The sequence below is a fragment of the Canis lupus genome, chromosome 14 (assembly GCF_003254725.2).
Source record: "Canis lupus dingo isolate Sandy chromosome 14, ASM325472v2, whole genome shotgun sequence".
Classification (NCBI taxonomy): Eukaryota; Metazoa; Chordata; class Mammalia; order Carnivora; family Canidae; genus Canis; species Canis lupus.
The window spans coordinates 158,392-175,913 of NC_064256.1; the positions used below are offsets into that span (position 1 = coordinate 158,392).

General features: G+C 46.6%; 1 protein-coding gene across 3 annotated transcripts; it reads left to right on the top strand.

The window, feature by feature from the left end:
* Positions 1-722: 722 nt before the first annotated feature.
* Positions 723-15,365, top strand: LOC112665322 (butyrophilin-like protein 10). Of its 3 annotated transcripts, XM_025454967.3 has the most exons (7): positions 723-949; positions 6,864-6,959; positions 7,162-7,515; positions 8,013-8,294; positions 9,408-9,515; positions 10,296-10,322; positions 14,287-15,365. In XM_025454967.3, the coding sequence occupies exons 2-7, from the start codon at positions 6,866-6,868 to the stop codon at positions 14,880-14,882; spliced, it is 1,461 nt and encodes a 486-aa protein (XP_025310752.1). In that variant the 5' UTR covers positions 723-949; positions 6,864-6,865; the 3' UTR covers positions 14,883-15,365. The 3 variants fall into 3 exon arrangements, with proteins under 3 accessions (XP_025310752.1, XP_025310754.1, XP_025310756.1); XM_025454969.3 differs by lacking the exon at positions 9,408-9,515; XM_025454971.3 differs by lacking the exon at positions 6,864-6,959.
* The last annotated feature ends 2,157 nt before the right edge of the window (positions 15,366-17,522 follow it).

Here is a 17,522-nt window from a genome sequence, read left to right on the forward strand (position 1 = left end):
TGGAGGAGGGAGAGTGGAGGAGCAGGAAAAATAGAGGAGGGATGTGGAAGGAGGAGGAGGAGCAAGACCTCAAGCTCCCCTAGGCAAGAGAGAGTGGTCCTCCCTGGATTCCCTAGTGCCTTCCCAGGACCAAAGAGGCCCAATACGAACGTCTGTGAATGACAACTACTCCAGATATTAGATGACCAACCCCTTTTTTGCATTGATGCAGTGGTTTTTCTGTCCTGACAGCTCACTTTCCTTCCTGCACCAGGACACAGCACCTGCCCCATACACCTGTCCTGCTGATCCAAACGCTAAGGGACACAGTCCTCCAAGCTCCTCTTTCCCCCTATGATCGGGGGACACCACAATAAATGCTGGGAGGACCTGAAGACACTGTGCACAGCCCAGGTCAGGAAGTAGGAGTCTCCAGGGGAAATGCCAGAACTCAACAACTTCAACCAGTTGTGAGAAACTTTCCCGAAGAAAGCCACCCTGTCCAGGACTGGAGGGCTTTGATAATGGAGCAACTTTATCTGAATCCCCAGCTTCTGCCCTTGGCCTGAATCCTAGACCTGGAAAGCCATGTCTCCTCCTCGGGGCTCCTGGCATCATCCCTGGCAAGCATCCCTCCAAGGGCTGCCTTGCTTGGTCGCCCTCTCGTCCCTTATCTCATACTACCAGGCTTTTGCTCCTCAACACTTAGCGTGTTCATTCTGTTGACCACACCTAATAGGAAGCCCTTGGTTTTTTTCCATTGCAACTGCCAAATAGGCACAGTTCGTTTTTTGTTTTTACATAAATTAACAGGAGAACGCTACAGAAACTACAAAAGTCAGCTGCTCCTCTCTCCCATCACTCCAAGGAGGCTTGTTTTGTGCCCCACCTGGAACTTGCCGAGAACTAAATTAATTCCCTTGAGGCCACCAGAAGGTTCCTGGGAAGCCGACAGCTGGATTTGGGCCAGGTGAGTGGTTCCATTTTCATGGCACTCATGTACATCTTTCCTCTCTACACCCTGTCCCTATTCCTGAGTGACAGGGAGAGCTCAGGGACTGTCACCAAGAAGGCAAGCATCAAAGAGGATGAGGGCATCTGCCCACATACCTCCTCTTGTTTTACATAAAGGTCAATCGTGCAAGACTGTGCTGGATGAAACTGCCCAGACCAGCCAATGTGTCTCAGAACATGTGTCCTTAAAACTGAGTTCAACATAAATAGCAAAGCTGAGATGTGTCTTGGACTCAGGCTATCACTGCCAAGGAACCTGGGGGCTCATGTCCCCCCTCCTCCAGCTGCAGAAGCTTTCTTGGGAGAAACAGGGCCCAAAAGGGTTTAAGGGGATGGACGGATGTAGTTCTGAACTTTATTTCACTAAAGCGAAGGGTGGATTTTCTCCTCAGTGCACTTGTGTTCATGACAGAATAGAGCCTGACATCAGGCAATACTCTTACATAAGTAGTTGAGGAGTTGGAGCCCATTCACCCTGGAGAATGTGCCCGTGGCATTCTTTTATTTGTTTGTATCTTCATTTAAATTCAATTTTTTATTTTTTTATTTTTATTGGTGTTCAATTTGCCAACATATAGAATAACACCCAGTGCTCATCCCATCAAGTGCCCCCCTCAGTGACTGTCACCCAGTCACTCCCATCCACTGCCCACCTCCCTTTCCACCACCTCTTGTTCATTTCCCAGAGTTAGGATTCTCTAATGTTCTGTCTCCCTTTCTGATATTTCCCACTCATTTTTTATCCTTTCCCCTTTATTCCCTTTCACTCTTTTTTATATTCCCCAAATGAATGAAACCATATAATGTTTGTCCTTCTCTGACTGACTTATTTAACTAAGCATAATACCCTCCAGTTCCATCCACGTCGAAGCAAATGGTGGGTATTTGTCGTTTCTAATGGCTGAGTAATGTTCCATTGTATGCATAAACCACATCTTCTTGATCCATTCATCTTTCTATGGACACTGAGGCTCCTTCCAGTTTGGCTATTGTGGACATTGCTCCTATAAACATCGGGGTGCAGGTGTCCCAGCAGGCTCCCAGTGCTTCCCTATTGAGAATGATATTTGCTGTGGGCTTTTCATAGATGGCTTTTAAGATGCAGAGGAATGTTCCCTCTATCCCTATACTCTGAAGAGTTTTGGTCAGGAATGGATGCTGTATTTTGTCAAATGCTTTTCCTGCATCTATTGAGAGGATACTATGGTTCTTGTTTCTTCTCTTCTTGATATGATCTATCACATTGTTTGCTTTATAAGTGTTGAACCATCCTTGCATCCCAGGGATAAATCTCACTTAGTCATGGTGAATGATCTTCTTATGTACCCTGGATCCTATTGGCTAGTATCTTGCTGTGAATTTTTGCATCCATATTCATCAGGGATGTTGGTCTATAATTCTCCTTTTTGGTGGGGTCTTTGTCTGGTTTTGGGATCAAGGTGATGCTGGCCTCATAGAACAAGTTTGGAAGTAGTACATCTCTTTCTATTTTCTGAACAGCTTTAGTAGAATAGGTATTTTTCTTCTATAGATGTTTGATAGAATTCCCCTGGGAAGCCATCTGGTGTTAGACTTTTTTGACTTGTGAGGTTTCTGATGAGTCCTTCAACTTCCGCCCTGGTTATTGGCCTGTTCAGATTTTCTATTTCTTCCTGTTCCAGTTTTGGTAGTTTGTGGTTTTCCAGAAATGTGTCCATTTCTTCTAGATTGCCTAATTTATTGGCATGTAGCTGCTCATAGTAAGTTTTTAAAATCGTGTGTATTTCCTTGGCATTGGTGGTGATCTCTCCTTTTTCATTCATGATTTTATTAATTTGAGTCTTTTTCATTTTTAACAACGCTGGCTACTGGTTTATCTAATGTTATTAATTCTATCAAAGAACCAACTCCTGGTTTTGTTGATCTGTTCCACAGTTCTGGTCTCTATTTCATTGAGATTTCTTCGAAACTTTATTAATTCTCTTCTTCTACTGGTGTAAGTTTTATTTGCTGTTATTTCTCCAGGTTTTTTAGGTGCAATGTTAGGCTTTGTATTTGAGTTCTTTTCAGTTATTTGAGGGATGCTTGTATGGTGATGTATTTCCCCCTCAGGACTGCTTTTGCTGTATGCCAAAGATTTTGAATGGTTGTATCTTCATTCTCATTAGTTTCCATGAATCTTTTAAATTCATCTCTAATTTCCTGGTTGACACTTTCATCTTTTAGCTGGATGGTTTTTAACCTCCTGTGTTTGAATTCCTTGCAAATTTCTTCTTGTGATTTAGTTCTAATTTCAAAGCCTATGGTCCGAAAATATGCAAGGGATGATCCCAATCTTTGGTATTGGTTATGACCTGATTTGTGACCCAGTATGCATCTATTCTGGAGAAAGTTCCATGTGCATTTGAGTAAAATGTGTATTCAGTTGCATTTGGTGAAAGTTCTATAAATATCTGTGATATCCATCTGGTCCAGTATATCATTTAAAGCTCTTGTTTCTTTGGAGATGTTGTGCTGACAAGGTCTGTCATTTACAGCAAGTGTTGTGTTAAAGTCTCCCAGTATTAGTGTATTATTATCTAAGTATGTCTTTGCTTTGGTTATTAATTGAATGATATACTTGGCACCTCCCACATTAGAGGCATAAATATTCATGATCATTAGGCCCTCTTCTTGGGTAGATCCTTTAAGTATGACTCTAATTCCTCTTCATATCTTATTATAGTCTTTGGGATATAGTTTAATTTATTTGATATAAGGATGGCTACCCCTGCTTTCTTTTGAGAACCATTTGAATGGTAAATGGTTCTCCAACCTTTTATTTTCAGGCTGGAGGTGTCCTTAGGTCTAAAATGAGTCTCATGTAGACAGCAAATAGATGGGTCTTGATTTTTATCCAGTCTGACACCCTGCACCTTTTAATAGGGTCACGTTCAAAGCTACTATTGAACGATATGAATTTCATGTCATCATGATACCTGTTGTGTGCCTGTTTTTGTGGATTATTTCTATGGACTTCATCTTTCTTTCACAGAGTCCCCCTTAATATTTCTTGCAGAACTGGTTTGGTGATCACAGATTCCTTCCGTTTCTGCCTATCTTGGAAGCTCTTTATCTCTCCTTCTATTCTGAATGAGAGCCTTGCTGGATACAGTATTCTTGGCTGCATGTTCTTCTCATTTAGGACCCTGAATATATCCTGCCAGCCCTTTCTGGCCTGCCAGGTCTCTGTGGAGAGATCTGCTGTTAGCCTAATACTTCCCCCCATAAAGTTTAGGGATCTCTTGTCTCTTCCTGCTTTAAAGATCTTCTCCCATCTTTGGAATTTGCAAGTTGCACTATTAAATGTCGAGGTGTTGAGTGGTTTTTATTGATTTTATTAGGGGATCTCTCTACCTCCTGACTTTGAATGCCTGTTTCCCTTCAAATGTTAGGGATGTTCTCAGCTATGATTGTCAAATACACTTTCTGGTCCTCTCTCCCTTTCATCAGCCTCTGGAACGCCCATTAAACGTAGATTTTTCCTTCTGAGGCTGTCGTTTATTTCCTTTAACCTTTCCTCGTGATCTTTTAATTGTTTTTCTCATTTTTCTTCAGTTTCCTTCCTTGCCATCAGCTTGTCTTCTTTGTCATTCACTCGTTCTTCTACCTCATTAACCTTCGTTGTTAGGACCTCCAGTTTGGATTGCATCTCATTTAATTGATTTTTAATTTTGGCCTTATTAGATCTAAGTTCTGCAGTCATGAAGTCTTTTGAATCCTTTATGCTTTTTCAGAGCCACCAGTAGCTTTATAATTGTGCTTCTGAATTGGTTTTCTGACATTGAATTATAATCCAAATTCTGTAACCTTGTGGGAGAGAGTACTGCTTCTGGTTCTTTCTTTTGTCCAGAGTTCTTCCTTCTAGTCATTTTTTTCTCAGTGCAGAGTGGCTAAAAACATGTTATACTGGAAAGAGGAAGGAATAAAAAGAAAAAAGGGAGAAAACAAAGAAAGAACAAAAAAGGGAAATAAAGCAAAACAAAACTAAACTAAACAAAAACAAAACTAAACCAAAGAAAAACAAAAAACAAACCAAAAAAAAGGAGGGGTATCCTTTGATTCTATATAGTGTAAGTTCCTCGTCTTCCCCTAAAGCTTTCCAGCAGTGCATGGTTAAGAACCTGCTCTTCCCCTTTCCTTCAAGCTGGTCTTGTGGAGGAGTGGTTTGCTGTGCTGATTGTCAGGTGTGTGCCCCTGGGGGAGCTGCTCTTCTCCCTGCCAGGTGCACTGCTCAGTGGGAGCTGTTTATCCTGTGAGGCCCCTGTTCCCTGGGGCCCCGCTCCATCCCAGGCACAGGGTGACACGGGAAGGAACAAGACTGGCGGCTGCCAGCTCTCCAGCCCTGGAGTCTGCTCTAGCAGTAACTACCACAGCTGCCAGTCTGCACTGGCCTGGATGCTCCTGGCCTGGATGCTCCGGGATCCTGGGGTTCTGATCGCATGCTCAGGGCAGGAGCATCCTTGCTGTCCTGTGTCTTCCCAGCCTCCGCCTGTCCCAAGGGGAGTGCCGGACCCTGGGCTGTGTCCCCCGGCACCCTGGGCTCCAGGGCCTGCACCTCTGGAATCGTAGTCTCAGGCCGGGTAGCCCACTCAGTGCAGAGCCACCGCCTGAGCCGCCGCCTGAGCTGCTCCCAAGGCCCCGCGAGACACGTGTCACAGCCCTTTTTGGAGCTTGGTCTGTGGTGTGTGGCACGCTCTCCCCCAGGGCGCACTTCATCTGCTAGTGACCCCGGGAACCTGGGGGCTCCACTGCCCCTCCTGGGATCCTGCCCGAGTTCCCTGCGAGCGCCTTTCCATCTGGGAATATTGCTAACATTCCTGCTTCTCCGGGACTGGGCTTTCCTGTCCTAGAGGCTCTCACCACCTGGCCTTAGCCCAGCTCCTCGCGGGGCCCCTCCCCCACTGGATGCTTTTTTATTTTTATTTTTATTTTTATTTTTTCCATCTTCCTACCTTGATAGAAGCAAGAACTCTTCTCACTGCAGCATTCCAGCTGTTCTCTCTTTAAGTATCAGGCTGAATTCTTAGGTTTTCAAGATGATTTGAAAGTTATCCAGGTAAGTTGGTGGGGACAGGTGAGTTGGAAACCCTAGTCTTCCGCCATCTTGCCCCGCCCCCCAGTTTTTCCCCATTGAGAATGATATTTGCTGTGGGCTTTTTGGAAGTGGCTACTAAGATATTGAGGAATGTTCCCTCTACTACATTTTGACGAGTTTTAATCAGGAATGTATGCTGTATTTTGTCAAATGCTTTCTCTGCATCTATTGAGAGGATCATATGGCTCTTGTTTCTTCTCTTGGTGATATGATCTTTCACATTGATTGTTTTTAGGACTATTGAACCATTCTTGCATTCTGGGGATAAAATCCACTTGGTCATGGTGAATAATCCTCTTAGTGTACTGTGGGATCCTATTGGCTAGTATACTGGTGAGAATTTTTGCATCCATGTTCATCAGAGATACTGGTCTATAATTCTCATATTTGATGGGGTATTTGGTTTTGAAATCAAGGTAATGCTAGTCTGTTGGTGGCATTCTGAGGACAGATGAGGATAAGAGAAAGGATATCCTTGAGAAGATGGACACAAAAGCAGGTGGGGATGTCATCTCTCTGACTCTAAGATGAATAACTTCTATGGGAGTGTGAGGGTCAAGAGAGTTACAAGGGACCTTTCTCTCCCCTGGCCATGTTTCCATCACTCCCATTATCCTACTGGTTGTACCTGGTTTCCCACCAAGACAGAGACACAAACAAAGAATAAGAAAGAGAGACAGAGACAGAGGGATACAGCGACAGAAATGAACTCAGTCTCCTATGCGTGAGGCTCAGGTCTCTCCATCCCCAGCAGGCATGGCAAACAAACGTGGTCCAGGCATCTGCCCACCCAGCTGCTCCATTCTCTTCATGTTTCTGCAGCTCCTGTCCTGCAGCATCCCTGGAAATGGTAGGAGACCTCCACCCGCCCCATGCTAGGAGGATGCCAAGTGCATGGAGACGATGCCAGAGGGGCTGGGCTGGCACCTTCCACCTCAGCTGTTAGCCAAGGGTCCAAGCAGTCCTTCCCAGGGGACCTTGGGGATGGGTGGGAGGGCCCCTGGTCTCCTCACACCAAGCCTGGCTAATGCCTGCCCATCTGCTCTCATTAGGGAAAGCCGACTTCTCTGTCTTTGCACCTGACAAACCTCTTCTGGCCGTGGTTGGGGAAGAGGTGGATCTACCATGCCATCTGTCCCTCAATATCAGTGCCGAGGACATGGAGCTGCGGTGGTACAGGGACCAGCCATCCCCAGCCATGCATCTGCATAAGAATGGGATTGATGTGCAGGATGAACAGATGGCAGAGTACCAGGGAAGGACCACCTTCCTGAGCACCAGGCTGGCCCAGGGCCAAGCCGCAGTGAGGATTCACAATGTCACTGCTCTTGATAATGGGACCTTCCACTGCAACTTCAGAGATGGCATCATGTCTGCAGAGACCACACTGTGGCTGAGGGTGGCAGGTGAGGGCCAGCTCCTGGCACTCTTGGTCTCCCCGAGTGCTTGCCCCCAAAGCTCATGCCCAGCTGATGATCACCCCTTTATGGCCAGAGCCTGAGCATGTCCCATAAGAAGCACTAACATGCTTGCAGCAGGGACAGTGTTTCTAGAAAGCACAGTTTCAGGCACCTGGCTTTGTTTTCTACGTTTGCTCCTCTCCCTTACCCAGCCAACTCATAAAGAGGGAAGCAGAGATAGAGAGGGAAGGGCAGAGGCAGAAAGAGAGACAGAGACACAGGAAAAGACACTAATTTTGTAATAGGGATTTTTTTCATTTCTGGGCCTTTTCTGGTTGGTCTTGTGCTTTCTTGGAACGAGGGTAACATATGGCAAAGAAATATTACACAGAGTAAGTAGTCTGTGAGAAACCCCTAATACCGGTGGAATTCTCAGCATCTGTATTCTTCTGATTGGAAGTGGCGGTGGTTGTGGAGATTGGCATGGGCGTCTCTTCCCACAGGGCTGGGCTCAGAGCCCAAAATCCAAGTGGGACCTGGACAGAGTGAAGGTGTCTGGGCACAGTGCACTTCGGAGGGCTGGTACCCAGAGCCCCAAGTGGAGTGGAGAGACCTCGGGGGACAATCCCTACCTTCTGTGACCAACCTGTCTGCCTCTCCAACAACGGGCCTCTTCAGCGTGGTGTCCAATGTGACTCTCCTGGACAGGGATGTGGAGGGCCTCTCCTGCTCCATCATCAGCTCCCTCCTCCAGAGGAGGAAGGTGGCCAAGAGCTACTTGCCTGGTGAGTGTTCTGTTCTGTTCAGGCCTCAAAAGCTTGGGGCACCCCAGACAATAAGTAGCTCATATCCAATAGCATGCAAAATCACAGAATATTTTTTATGATCGGTTCTTTAGAACTCGTTCTTTAGCTAGTTCTTTAGGTGTAATATCTACTCTTTTACAGCTTCCAAATATATAACAGAGCACTATTAACTGTAGTTGTCATGCTGTATGTCACCTTTCTGGGACTTGTTTATTTTATAAGTAGAAATTTATAATCTTTGCCCCATTTCACTGATTACCCCCACTCCCACTTTACATTTTGAGACTCTAGAAATGAATCTATTCTCTGCATCCAAGGTGGGCTTTCTGGTTTTCTTGGATTTTGGTGTTTTTTTTCTTGTTTTGTTTCATTTTAGATCCCATTTACATAAGATCACCCATTATTTTACCCTGTCTGACTTACTTCACCTAGCCACACGTCCACACAATCCAACCATGTTATTGCAAATGACCCAATTTCCTTATTGCTTATAGCTAAGCAATTTTATCCATTCATCCATCAATGGACACTCAGCTGTTTCCATATCTTTACTATTGTAAATAACAGTGCAAGAAATGTAAGAGACATGTATCTTTTTGGATTGATATTTTATTTTTTAAATAAATACCCAGAAGTGGAATTGATGGATCCTGTGTTAGTTCACTGTTTAATTTTTGAGGAGCAACCATCCTGTTCTCCATGGAGGCTGCAACATTATTTCCTCTCTCATTAGTGCTAAACAATATTCCATTGTTTAGACTACCATTGTGGGCTTGATGGACCACAGCCTGGGCTTCCAAGTTTCACTCTGTATAAAATTTTCACTTCTAAATAACCTCAAGCTTATGGAAAATTTGCAAGAATATCACGCAGTGATATTCCCATCCAGTGTTTAACACTCTGCCATTTATCTACCATTTCTCCTGATTTTGCACCTGTCATAATTTCTCTGTACAAACACAAGTAGTGTTCTCTGAGTTATTTCAGGTGAGTTTGAAACATTATGCCCCCTGACTCATGAACCCTATAGTGTGTGTGTCCTAAGAACACAGGTGCTCTCTTACTCTGATATCTTACCTGGCTCTGTTTTAGCTCAGTTGTCCAGAAGTTTGCCATCAATGACGTGGAGAACTGTGCTGCCTCTGATCCTCACTGTAGCAGGGCTTGCCATAGCTGGAGCTACCTGTCTCTTCCAGAAATGTAAGGGGGAGAGGAATAGGGTGGAGCTGGAAAAAGAGAGACGGTATAGAGCAGAGGAGCAGTGCTCCCAAGGTTAGCAGGCCCTGGTAGGGCAGAAGCACCCCTTCCAGCCAGGGCACAGGTGTGGAGCCCTGCATAAAGTCTCTCCTGTGCACACCCTCAAGCATGGGAGGAATGGGAGAGGCCTGCCCAGGACACAGCTCGAGGACTGCCCACTTACCATGTGCCAAGTAAAATCCTCTGACTGTGAGAGGTGTGCAGCTGCTCTTCAGCAGGTGACTTCAGGAACGATGGAGGGCCTCTGTGTCAGAGACAGAGAGATCTGAGCTTGAGCCCCAGAAGGTCTATCAGTCAGGGGTGATGAGAGCATCCTGAGAATTGCTCAAGTGACAAAAGCATCAACGTGCCTGTCATGTGACAGCATCCTGCTGTGGGTGCAGGATTATCAGTTTGCATTGTTGCACTTACCCATCCACTGCCCTCCCTGCCTCCTATGTCCTTGCCCATAGTGTTCAGACCCCAGCCTGGGAACAGATGTCCCCATGACAGAGGTGGGAAGCCTAGACCATCTGGATGTGCTTCACAAAAGCCTTCCTTAAAAAGAAAATGACCCTGGTTATTGCTTTATTGGCCACTGAAGAACCTATATTTGTTCCTGTTTCACAGGATCACAGCTAGAATTCATTAAATCTTGTTTTGACTTAGCTTCCACGAAATTGAACCTTGGCCCCATTGGATCAGCACAATCCCACAGTTTCACATCTTTCTGTTTTCTTGCAGGCTGGACAGAAGATGTGATCATCTATGGTGAGGTCATGCTGGGGGCTAGAAGCCTGTGTCCTTGGCCTGTGTGTTTATGTGCACATGTATGTATGTGCTGTATGTGAGTATTGTACCTTAATGTGCATGTGTTTGCATCTGTGTGTGTACATATGCATGCACATGTACTGGTGTATATGTCTGTGTGCCTCTGTGTGTATGGTGTGGGCGTGTATGTGTTTGTATTCCTTTTTGGTCCAGAGTGCTGAAGTGCTGTCCTAAATGCTCTTGAGTGGCAGCCACGTGGCTCTAAACATCAAGTTTTGGCTGTCGTGGGAGACCTTAGCTCCTGTTTATTAGCTGAGGTACAGACCTGCAGAGTGGAGGCAGCAAGACAGCCAGCCACTGGAAGGCAACCTGTTACCACAGAGAGTGCAGAACCAGTGACTTTCTACCCCAGGACACTCTCTTGGTGGGAGATTGGGGTAGAGAAGGTACAGTCTGGCCATGGACAAGGAACCCCCAGAACAGAGAAGGGTATAGCTGCAGACCATGAACCAGGCAGATGAGAGGTGTCAGGGCACCTGGAAACACATGTCCTGAGCACAGACACTTGTTGAGGGTCTAGGAGGAAACAGAGAGAAGCCAATCATCCATTCATTCACTCATTCATTCACGTAAAATAGTGACCAGTCACCTCCTATGCCAGCAGTCAGCCATCTATTAGTGAATAAAATGGCTTCCTCCTGACCTCATGGAGCATAGAATGTATGTGAGGATGCAAGCCATCAGCCAGTAGTTTTTCTTTAACTGAAACTAGAATTAATCAGGGTAAATATTGTAGGAACAAACTGGAATACAATAATGAAGTGGCCAGAAGAGTTCACGTGGGATGTCCAGGCCCCTGAGGATGGTGGGATGGTAACACCCAAATGAAGGGCTGGGCGACAGTGGGGTCACCACCTTGGGAGAAAGAGAGGTGGACCCCCAACCATGGCAGGGAGAATGGGGTCTGTGGTATGTGAGAGCTGAGTATGTAGAGGAGGCACAGGGTTTGTGGGTGTCTACACCTGCAGAGCCTGGAAGGCTCAGGCAGGAGTCTGGATGTTATGTGAAGCATGGTTCAAAATGAGTGAGGGGGTTTAAGCAGAGGAGATGTGCTGATGGAGGAGAGGAAACAGCCCCAAAATGGGTCCTGGGGCCACAAGTAACAGGGTCCAGCAAGGGCAAAGCAGAGTGAGGAACCCAAGGTGACCCTAGGCAGCATGAGTTCCTCGGCCCATGGTGGCTCCATCTAACAGAAGGTTTGGGGCAAAACAAGATATATTTAGGCAAAAGAATGAAAATCATCTTAGACCTCTTAAGACTGAAATGTTTTCAATATACAATTGGGGACATCAGATAAATCCTTGAATATGCAAGTCTTGCGCTCCAGGAGAAATGTGGACTGGAGCTAGGAATTTGGAGTCCATGGCATATATCTGGCATTGAAATTGAGGAAAGTGTACCATGGAGTGCTCCACTTATCTGCACACCTAAAATTACTTTTCAAAAATTCTTCTTTAAGAAAAAAAACGGTTTCAAAAGGAAGAAAAAGAAAGAAAGAAAAGAAGAAGAAAGAAAGAAAGAAAGAAAGAAAGAAGAAGAAGAAGAAGAAGAAGAAAGAAAGAAGAAAGAAAGAAAGAAAGAAAGAAAGAAAGAAAGAAAGAAAGAAAGAAATTAAGGAAGGAAGAAAGATATATCAAAGCTCTAGCCTTGGAGAACCTGGAATTTGAAGGTCTCTTTGAGCAGGAGTCTGGTCCGAGTAGGAGGGTCAGGGGAGGCTTCCCCACAGAAATCCGCAGATACAGTGTGTTGAAGGAGCAGCTGGCCATGTCCCTGGCAGTTGAAGAGTGGAGTAAAATTAGAACAAGAACGTGACTCAGAAAAACTGGCAAGTGTGATATGCAAGAGCAGTGTCCCCTGTGGAGACAGCTGGAGGGAAACTTCAAAGATTACCTGTGCAGTGGCTAACAATTGTTGAGGGAGGAATCAGGTGGAGTGTTTTGTTTGGGTTTGTTTTGGTTTTACTTTAAGGTCCGTGGTAGTATGTGTGTCACCTAAAAGGAATTTTCCGGAGTGAAGATGCATGAGGGAAAGGAAACAAGCTAGGGAACAAGTTTACAGGGAAGATAATCCACAGCTTTGGATAGGATGAAGCACAGACCTACACTGGCAGTCAGGTGTTGGGTGGTCCAGCACAGGATGGATGGCACAGGTGTGCTCCACTGCCAGGTGTGGAGTGGTGGGCCAGAACTCATTACTGAATAGTTTTGCATCAATCTTAGTTTTCTGATTTTGATCATTTTACTGTGGGTTATGCAAGATGTTGTCATAGACATAATGTTTGTGCTATTTTTCAGCTTCTTTGTAAGTCTAAAACTACTTTTTTTTAACGTGGATAATTTTTATTTAATGAGAGCATGTAGAGTAGAAGGAACCAGACTCATTGTTCAGCCAGGGAGTCCGTATTTGGCAATCATGGAACATGGGAGGGCTCCATCCCCATGGCTGACTCTACAGGGAAGGAGTCAGAGTGGAGAATTCAGGAAGCAGCAATGAGAATTCTGTGGGGAAATATATGGTCTTTACTGGAAAGAAAAAAGGGAACATGGTTCTAGCCAGAAGGAAGTAGAGATCAGGGAGAAATCTGGGGTTCATGTAGGAGGAGAGCTGGATCATGTCCAAGTGACAGGGATGTAAGGTCAGGAAACATGAGTGTCTGGGGTACCTGGGTGCAGACTCAAGCAAACAACAGCATAGCTGGCTTTAGAATGGGCAAGGGTGGACACTGGCTGGGAGGTTTCTGCTGTTCAGAAGGTGCCTGCTTGGCAGCTAGACACCCAGCTGGTCCCCACACACCCTCCCTGCCACTAGAATGGAGCCCAATGTAGACAGATCCTCCTCCTGGTCACATGTTGGGGTCTTGAGAGCTCTGAGAGGGATGGCAGGGCAGGAGAGAAGGGCTCTGTTTTGGAAGGTGTATTCATTGCAGCTTCTGGGTTCCTTAAGATGCCTCTTAGGCTTTTCCACATGGGACTCCTCAGTCGTTGACCCCAGAGCTGTCCAACGGCACCTGCATCAACACCTGTGGCACCATCTCATGTCCCCTGCATCCTTCCATGTCCTCTTATGTCTCTCTTTATCTCTGTCTCTCTGACCCTATCCTTCTCTCTTATGTCTATCTCTCTGTGTCTCTTTGTGTCTCCCTACCTTTCTCTTTGTGTTTCTGTGTCTTTATGTTTCTTTATCTCCCCTATTTCTCTATCTCTATCTGTCCCCCTCTCTCTGTTTTTCTGTCTCTGTATCTGTCTCTTTCTCTATATCTCTGTCTCTATCTCTCTGTGTGTCCATGTCTATCTGTCTCTGTCTATCTCTCTCCTTGTGTAATTGGGCCTATCTGTCTCTCCTTGCTATCTTGTCTCTCTGTGTCTCTAACTATTCTTGTCTTTCTCTCTGTTCCTGTCTCTATCTCTCTCCCTAGTCTCCCTGTCTTTCTCTATTTCTCCCTATCTCTCTGTCTCTGTTACTATCTCTCCCCTATATCTCTCCCCCTATGCCTTTGTCTCCCTCTTTATCTGTTCCCTACTTCTCTTTGTCTCTATCTCTGTCTCTGTCTCTCTCTCTGTCTCTCTGTCTCTCTCTCTCTCTCTCTCTCCCACACACACACACACACACACACACACACACACACACACGTGTTGAGACATGGAGTCCAGGGACGTGAGTAGACCTCACTGTGTGCTAGCTATGTACCCTCTTTAGTAGAAATCCTCCCCTGGTTCTGACCTGGAGTTGCCTCAGCCATTCTGGGTGGCCTATTTGCATGGGGTCCTGGACAGAAAAAGCTGGAAGCATAGGGACACCCAGGGAAGCTGTGGTCACCTCTCCCAGAGGTCTTGGGGTCCCCTCCATGTAGGATTGTAGGTTAGAGACACAAACCCCCAGACCTGACCCTCTTCTCTTCCCACAGTCAGCCCATCCCTGGACCCTGACACCGCAAGCCCCAAACTCGCTCTGTCTGAGGACGGGAAGAGTGTGAGGCGGCTATTCTTTGACCAAGAGCTGCCCGACATCCCCAGCAGATTCGACCAGGACCCCTGTGTGCTGGCCCGGGAGCAGTTCTCTGCTGGGAAGTATTACTGGGTGGTCCAGGTGGGGCATAGGAAGGCCTGGAACTTGGGCGTGTGTCTGGACAGCTTGGATCCGAAGGGAAGGATCCCCAAGGCCCCCACGAATGGACTCTGGGCCCTAGAGCTGTACAAGGAGACATTCTGGGCACTCACCTTCCCGAGGGTTCGCCTATACCCTTCTGAACCCCTGCATCAGGTCGGCATTCTCCTGGACTGTGAGGCTGGCAGAGTCTCCTTCTACAATGTGGGCAGTGGATCCCTCATTTACACATTCTCTGGACTCTCTTTCTCCGTACCCCTGAGGCCATTCTTCTGCCTTTGGACTCATGACCCTAACCCCCTGACCATTTGCACAGAATGCCAGGACTTAGAGGCATTGGGCTCTCCTCAGAGCCAGGGACAGAAGGTGGGGAGCCTCCTCCATCAAGACCCATGATCTCTCCCCTCAGGCCCATCATAGATTTGGGGAAACCATATCCATTCTACATCCCAGCTATACCCATACAAGGGTACACCTTTCTGAATTATTCTGTCTCATCTTCCTTTTCATTCCCTGTACTATACTAAGAATATATTATGGGCTGAACCATGTCCCCTCAAATTCACATGTTGAAGCCCCAACCCCCAGGACCTCAGAATGGGGCTGTATTTGGAAATGGGGTTTTTACAGAGGTTTTTGAGTCATAAGGAGGTCTCTAGAATGTGCCTTGATCCCATATGATGGGAGTCCTTATCAGAAGAGTGGTTTAGGGTACAGACACACACTGGTGGATGACCATGCATGCAAAGACACAGTAAGGAGATAGTGTTTACATGCCACGGAGAGAGACCTCAGAAGGAGCCAGCCCCACCCACAGCTGGATTTGAGACTTCCAGTCCCAAGGATTAGGACACAATAAATATGTGTTGTTTAAACAAACCTCCCTGCCTGTGGTATTTTTTTACACAGCCAAAGCTGACTGGGATATATTAATATGCACAGTGTGGTGCTTTTCTGAAATATACTTGGGGTATTTGGAAAGCACTGAACCCAGTGCCAGATGTGAAGTAGTTACTCAGTAAATGCTAGCCTTTCTCATTCCCTTCTCCTCTCTCCTTCCCCTCCTTTAGCCATTCTTCTCTTCTCTTTTCCCTCCTCAATCCACCTTACCCTCCTCCAATATCTCCTTAACCACCTACCTCTCTCCCCCATTCTCCCTTTATCTCTCTCTTCCCTCCCTACCTCCCCCCTTCCTCTCCATCATCCCCCATCCACCTTTCCTTCCTATGAGTCTTCGTTACCCTTCTCATTCTCTAACCCATCCTCTCCTTCTTCTTTCCCCTCCTGCTCCTCTACACCCAACTTCTCTTCCTACCCCCTTTCCCCTCTCTCACCTACTTCCTTCACACTCCTCCCTACCCACTCCTCTTTCTTCCTCTCCATGTCCCCCTCACAATACCCAGGACATTTGGTCTACCTTAGCACCACCCTCTTCTTCACTATGGTGGGTCAGTGCAGATCTAGCTGAGGGTAAGTCAAAGATTCCAGAGCTCCCCAGATCAGCCATGGAAGCAAATGAAGATGAACACATGACAGTCCAAAACCTTTGGGGTTCAGCAAAGGCAGTCCTAAGAGGAAAGTAGATAGCAATACAGGCCTAATTCAAGAAGCAATTCTCTAATACGAAACCTAACCTTACACCTAAAAGAGCTAGAAAAAAGACAGCATATGAAGCCTGAATCCAGCAGGAGAAGGGAAATAATAAACATTAGAGCAGAAATAAGTGATATAGAAATGAAAAATAGAGTAGATCAACAAAACAAGGAGCTAGTTCTTTGAAAGAATTAACAAAATTGGTAAGTCCCTAGCCAGACTTATCAAAAAAATAAATAAAGAAGAAAGAAAGAAAGAAAGAAAGAAAGAAAGAAAGAAAGAAAGAGAAAAGAAATGGAACCAAACTATAAGAGAAAATTATAAGCAATTATAAGCCAACAAATTAGGTAAACTGGATGAAATGAATGCATTGCTAGAAACATATAAACTCTTAGATAGAAAATCTGAACAAGGGAAGGGCAAGATGGTGGAAGAGTAGGGTCCCCAAGTCACCTGTCTCCACCAAATTACCAAGATAACCTTCAAATCATCCTGAAAATCTACTAATTCAGCCTGAGATTTAAAGAGAGAACAGCTGGAATGCTACAGTGAGAAGAGTTCGCGCTTTTATCAAGGTAGGAAGACGGCATGGGGCGGGGGTTAAAAATAAAGAAACAAAAGGCCTCCAAGGGGGAGGGGTCCCACGAGGAGCCCAGCTAAGGCCGGGACGAGTGTCCCCAGGACAGGAAAGCTCCATCCCAGAGAAGCAGGAGCTGCACCAACCTTCTCGGGCGGAAAGGGGCTCGCAGGGAGGTGGAGCAGGACCCAGGAGGGCGGGGATGCCCTCGGGCTCCCTGGGACACTAACAGACACCTGCGCCCCGGGAGAGTGCGCCGAGCTCCCTAAGGGCTGCAGCGCACAGTGGGACCCGGAGCAGCTCGAGGGCTCGGGGGCGGCTCCCCGGAGGGGGCTGCCGGGCGGGAGCGCGAATCCAACAGCGCAGGCTCTGGAGCACAGGGCGCTGGGACACAGCCCAGGATCTGGCCTCCCCCCAGGTCGGGCAGAGGCCGGGAGGGCCCAGGACCGCAAGGACGCTCCTGACCCGAGCTGAGTGGATCAGCGGTCCCGCCCCGGAGCCTCCAGGCCCTGCAGACAGAGAGCTCTGTAGTTACTGCGGGAGCTGACTCCAGGGCTCCAGAGCTGGCCCCGCCACTGCGGTTGTTCCTCCTGGGACCTCACGTGGTAAAAAACCCCCACTGAGCCTTACAGTGGCCTCACCAGATAAACAGGATAAACATTACTCACTGAGCCCTGCACTAGGCAGGGGGCAGAGCAGCTCCCACAAGCGCTAACATCTGAAAATCAGCACAACAAGCCCCTCCCCCAGAAAACCAGCTAGACATACAGGGGAAAAACAAATTAATGACCAAGCAGCACTGGAAAGTTCCAGGGGAAGACAAGGTACTTACAGTATACAGAATCAGAGGATACTTCCCCGTGTTT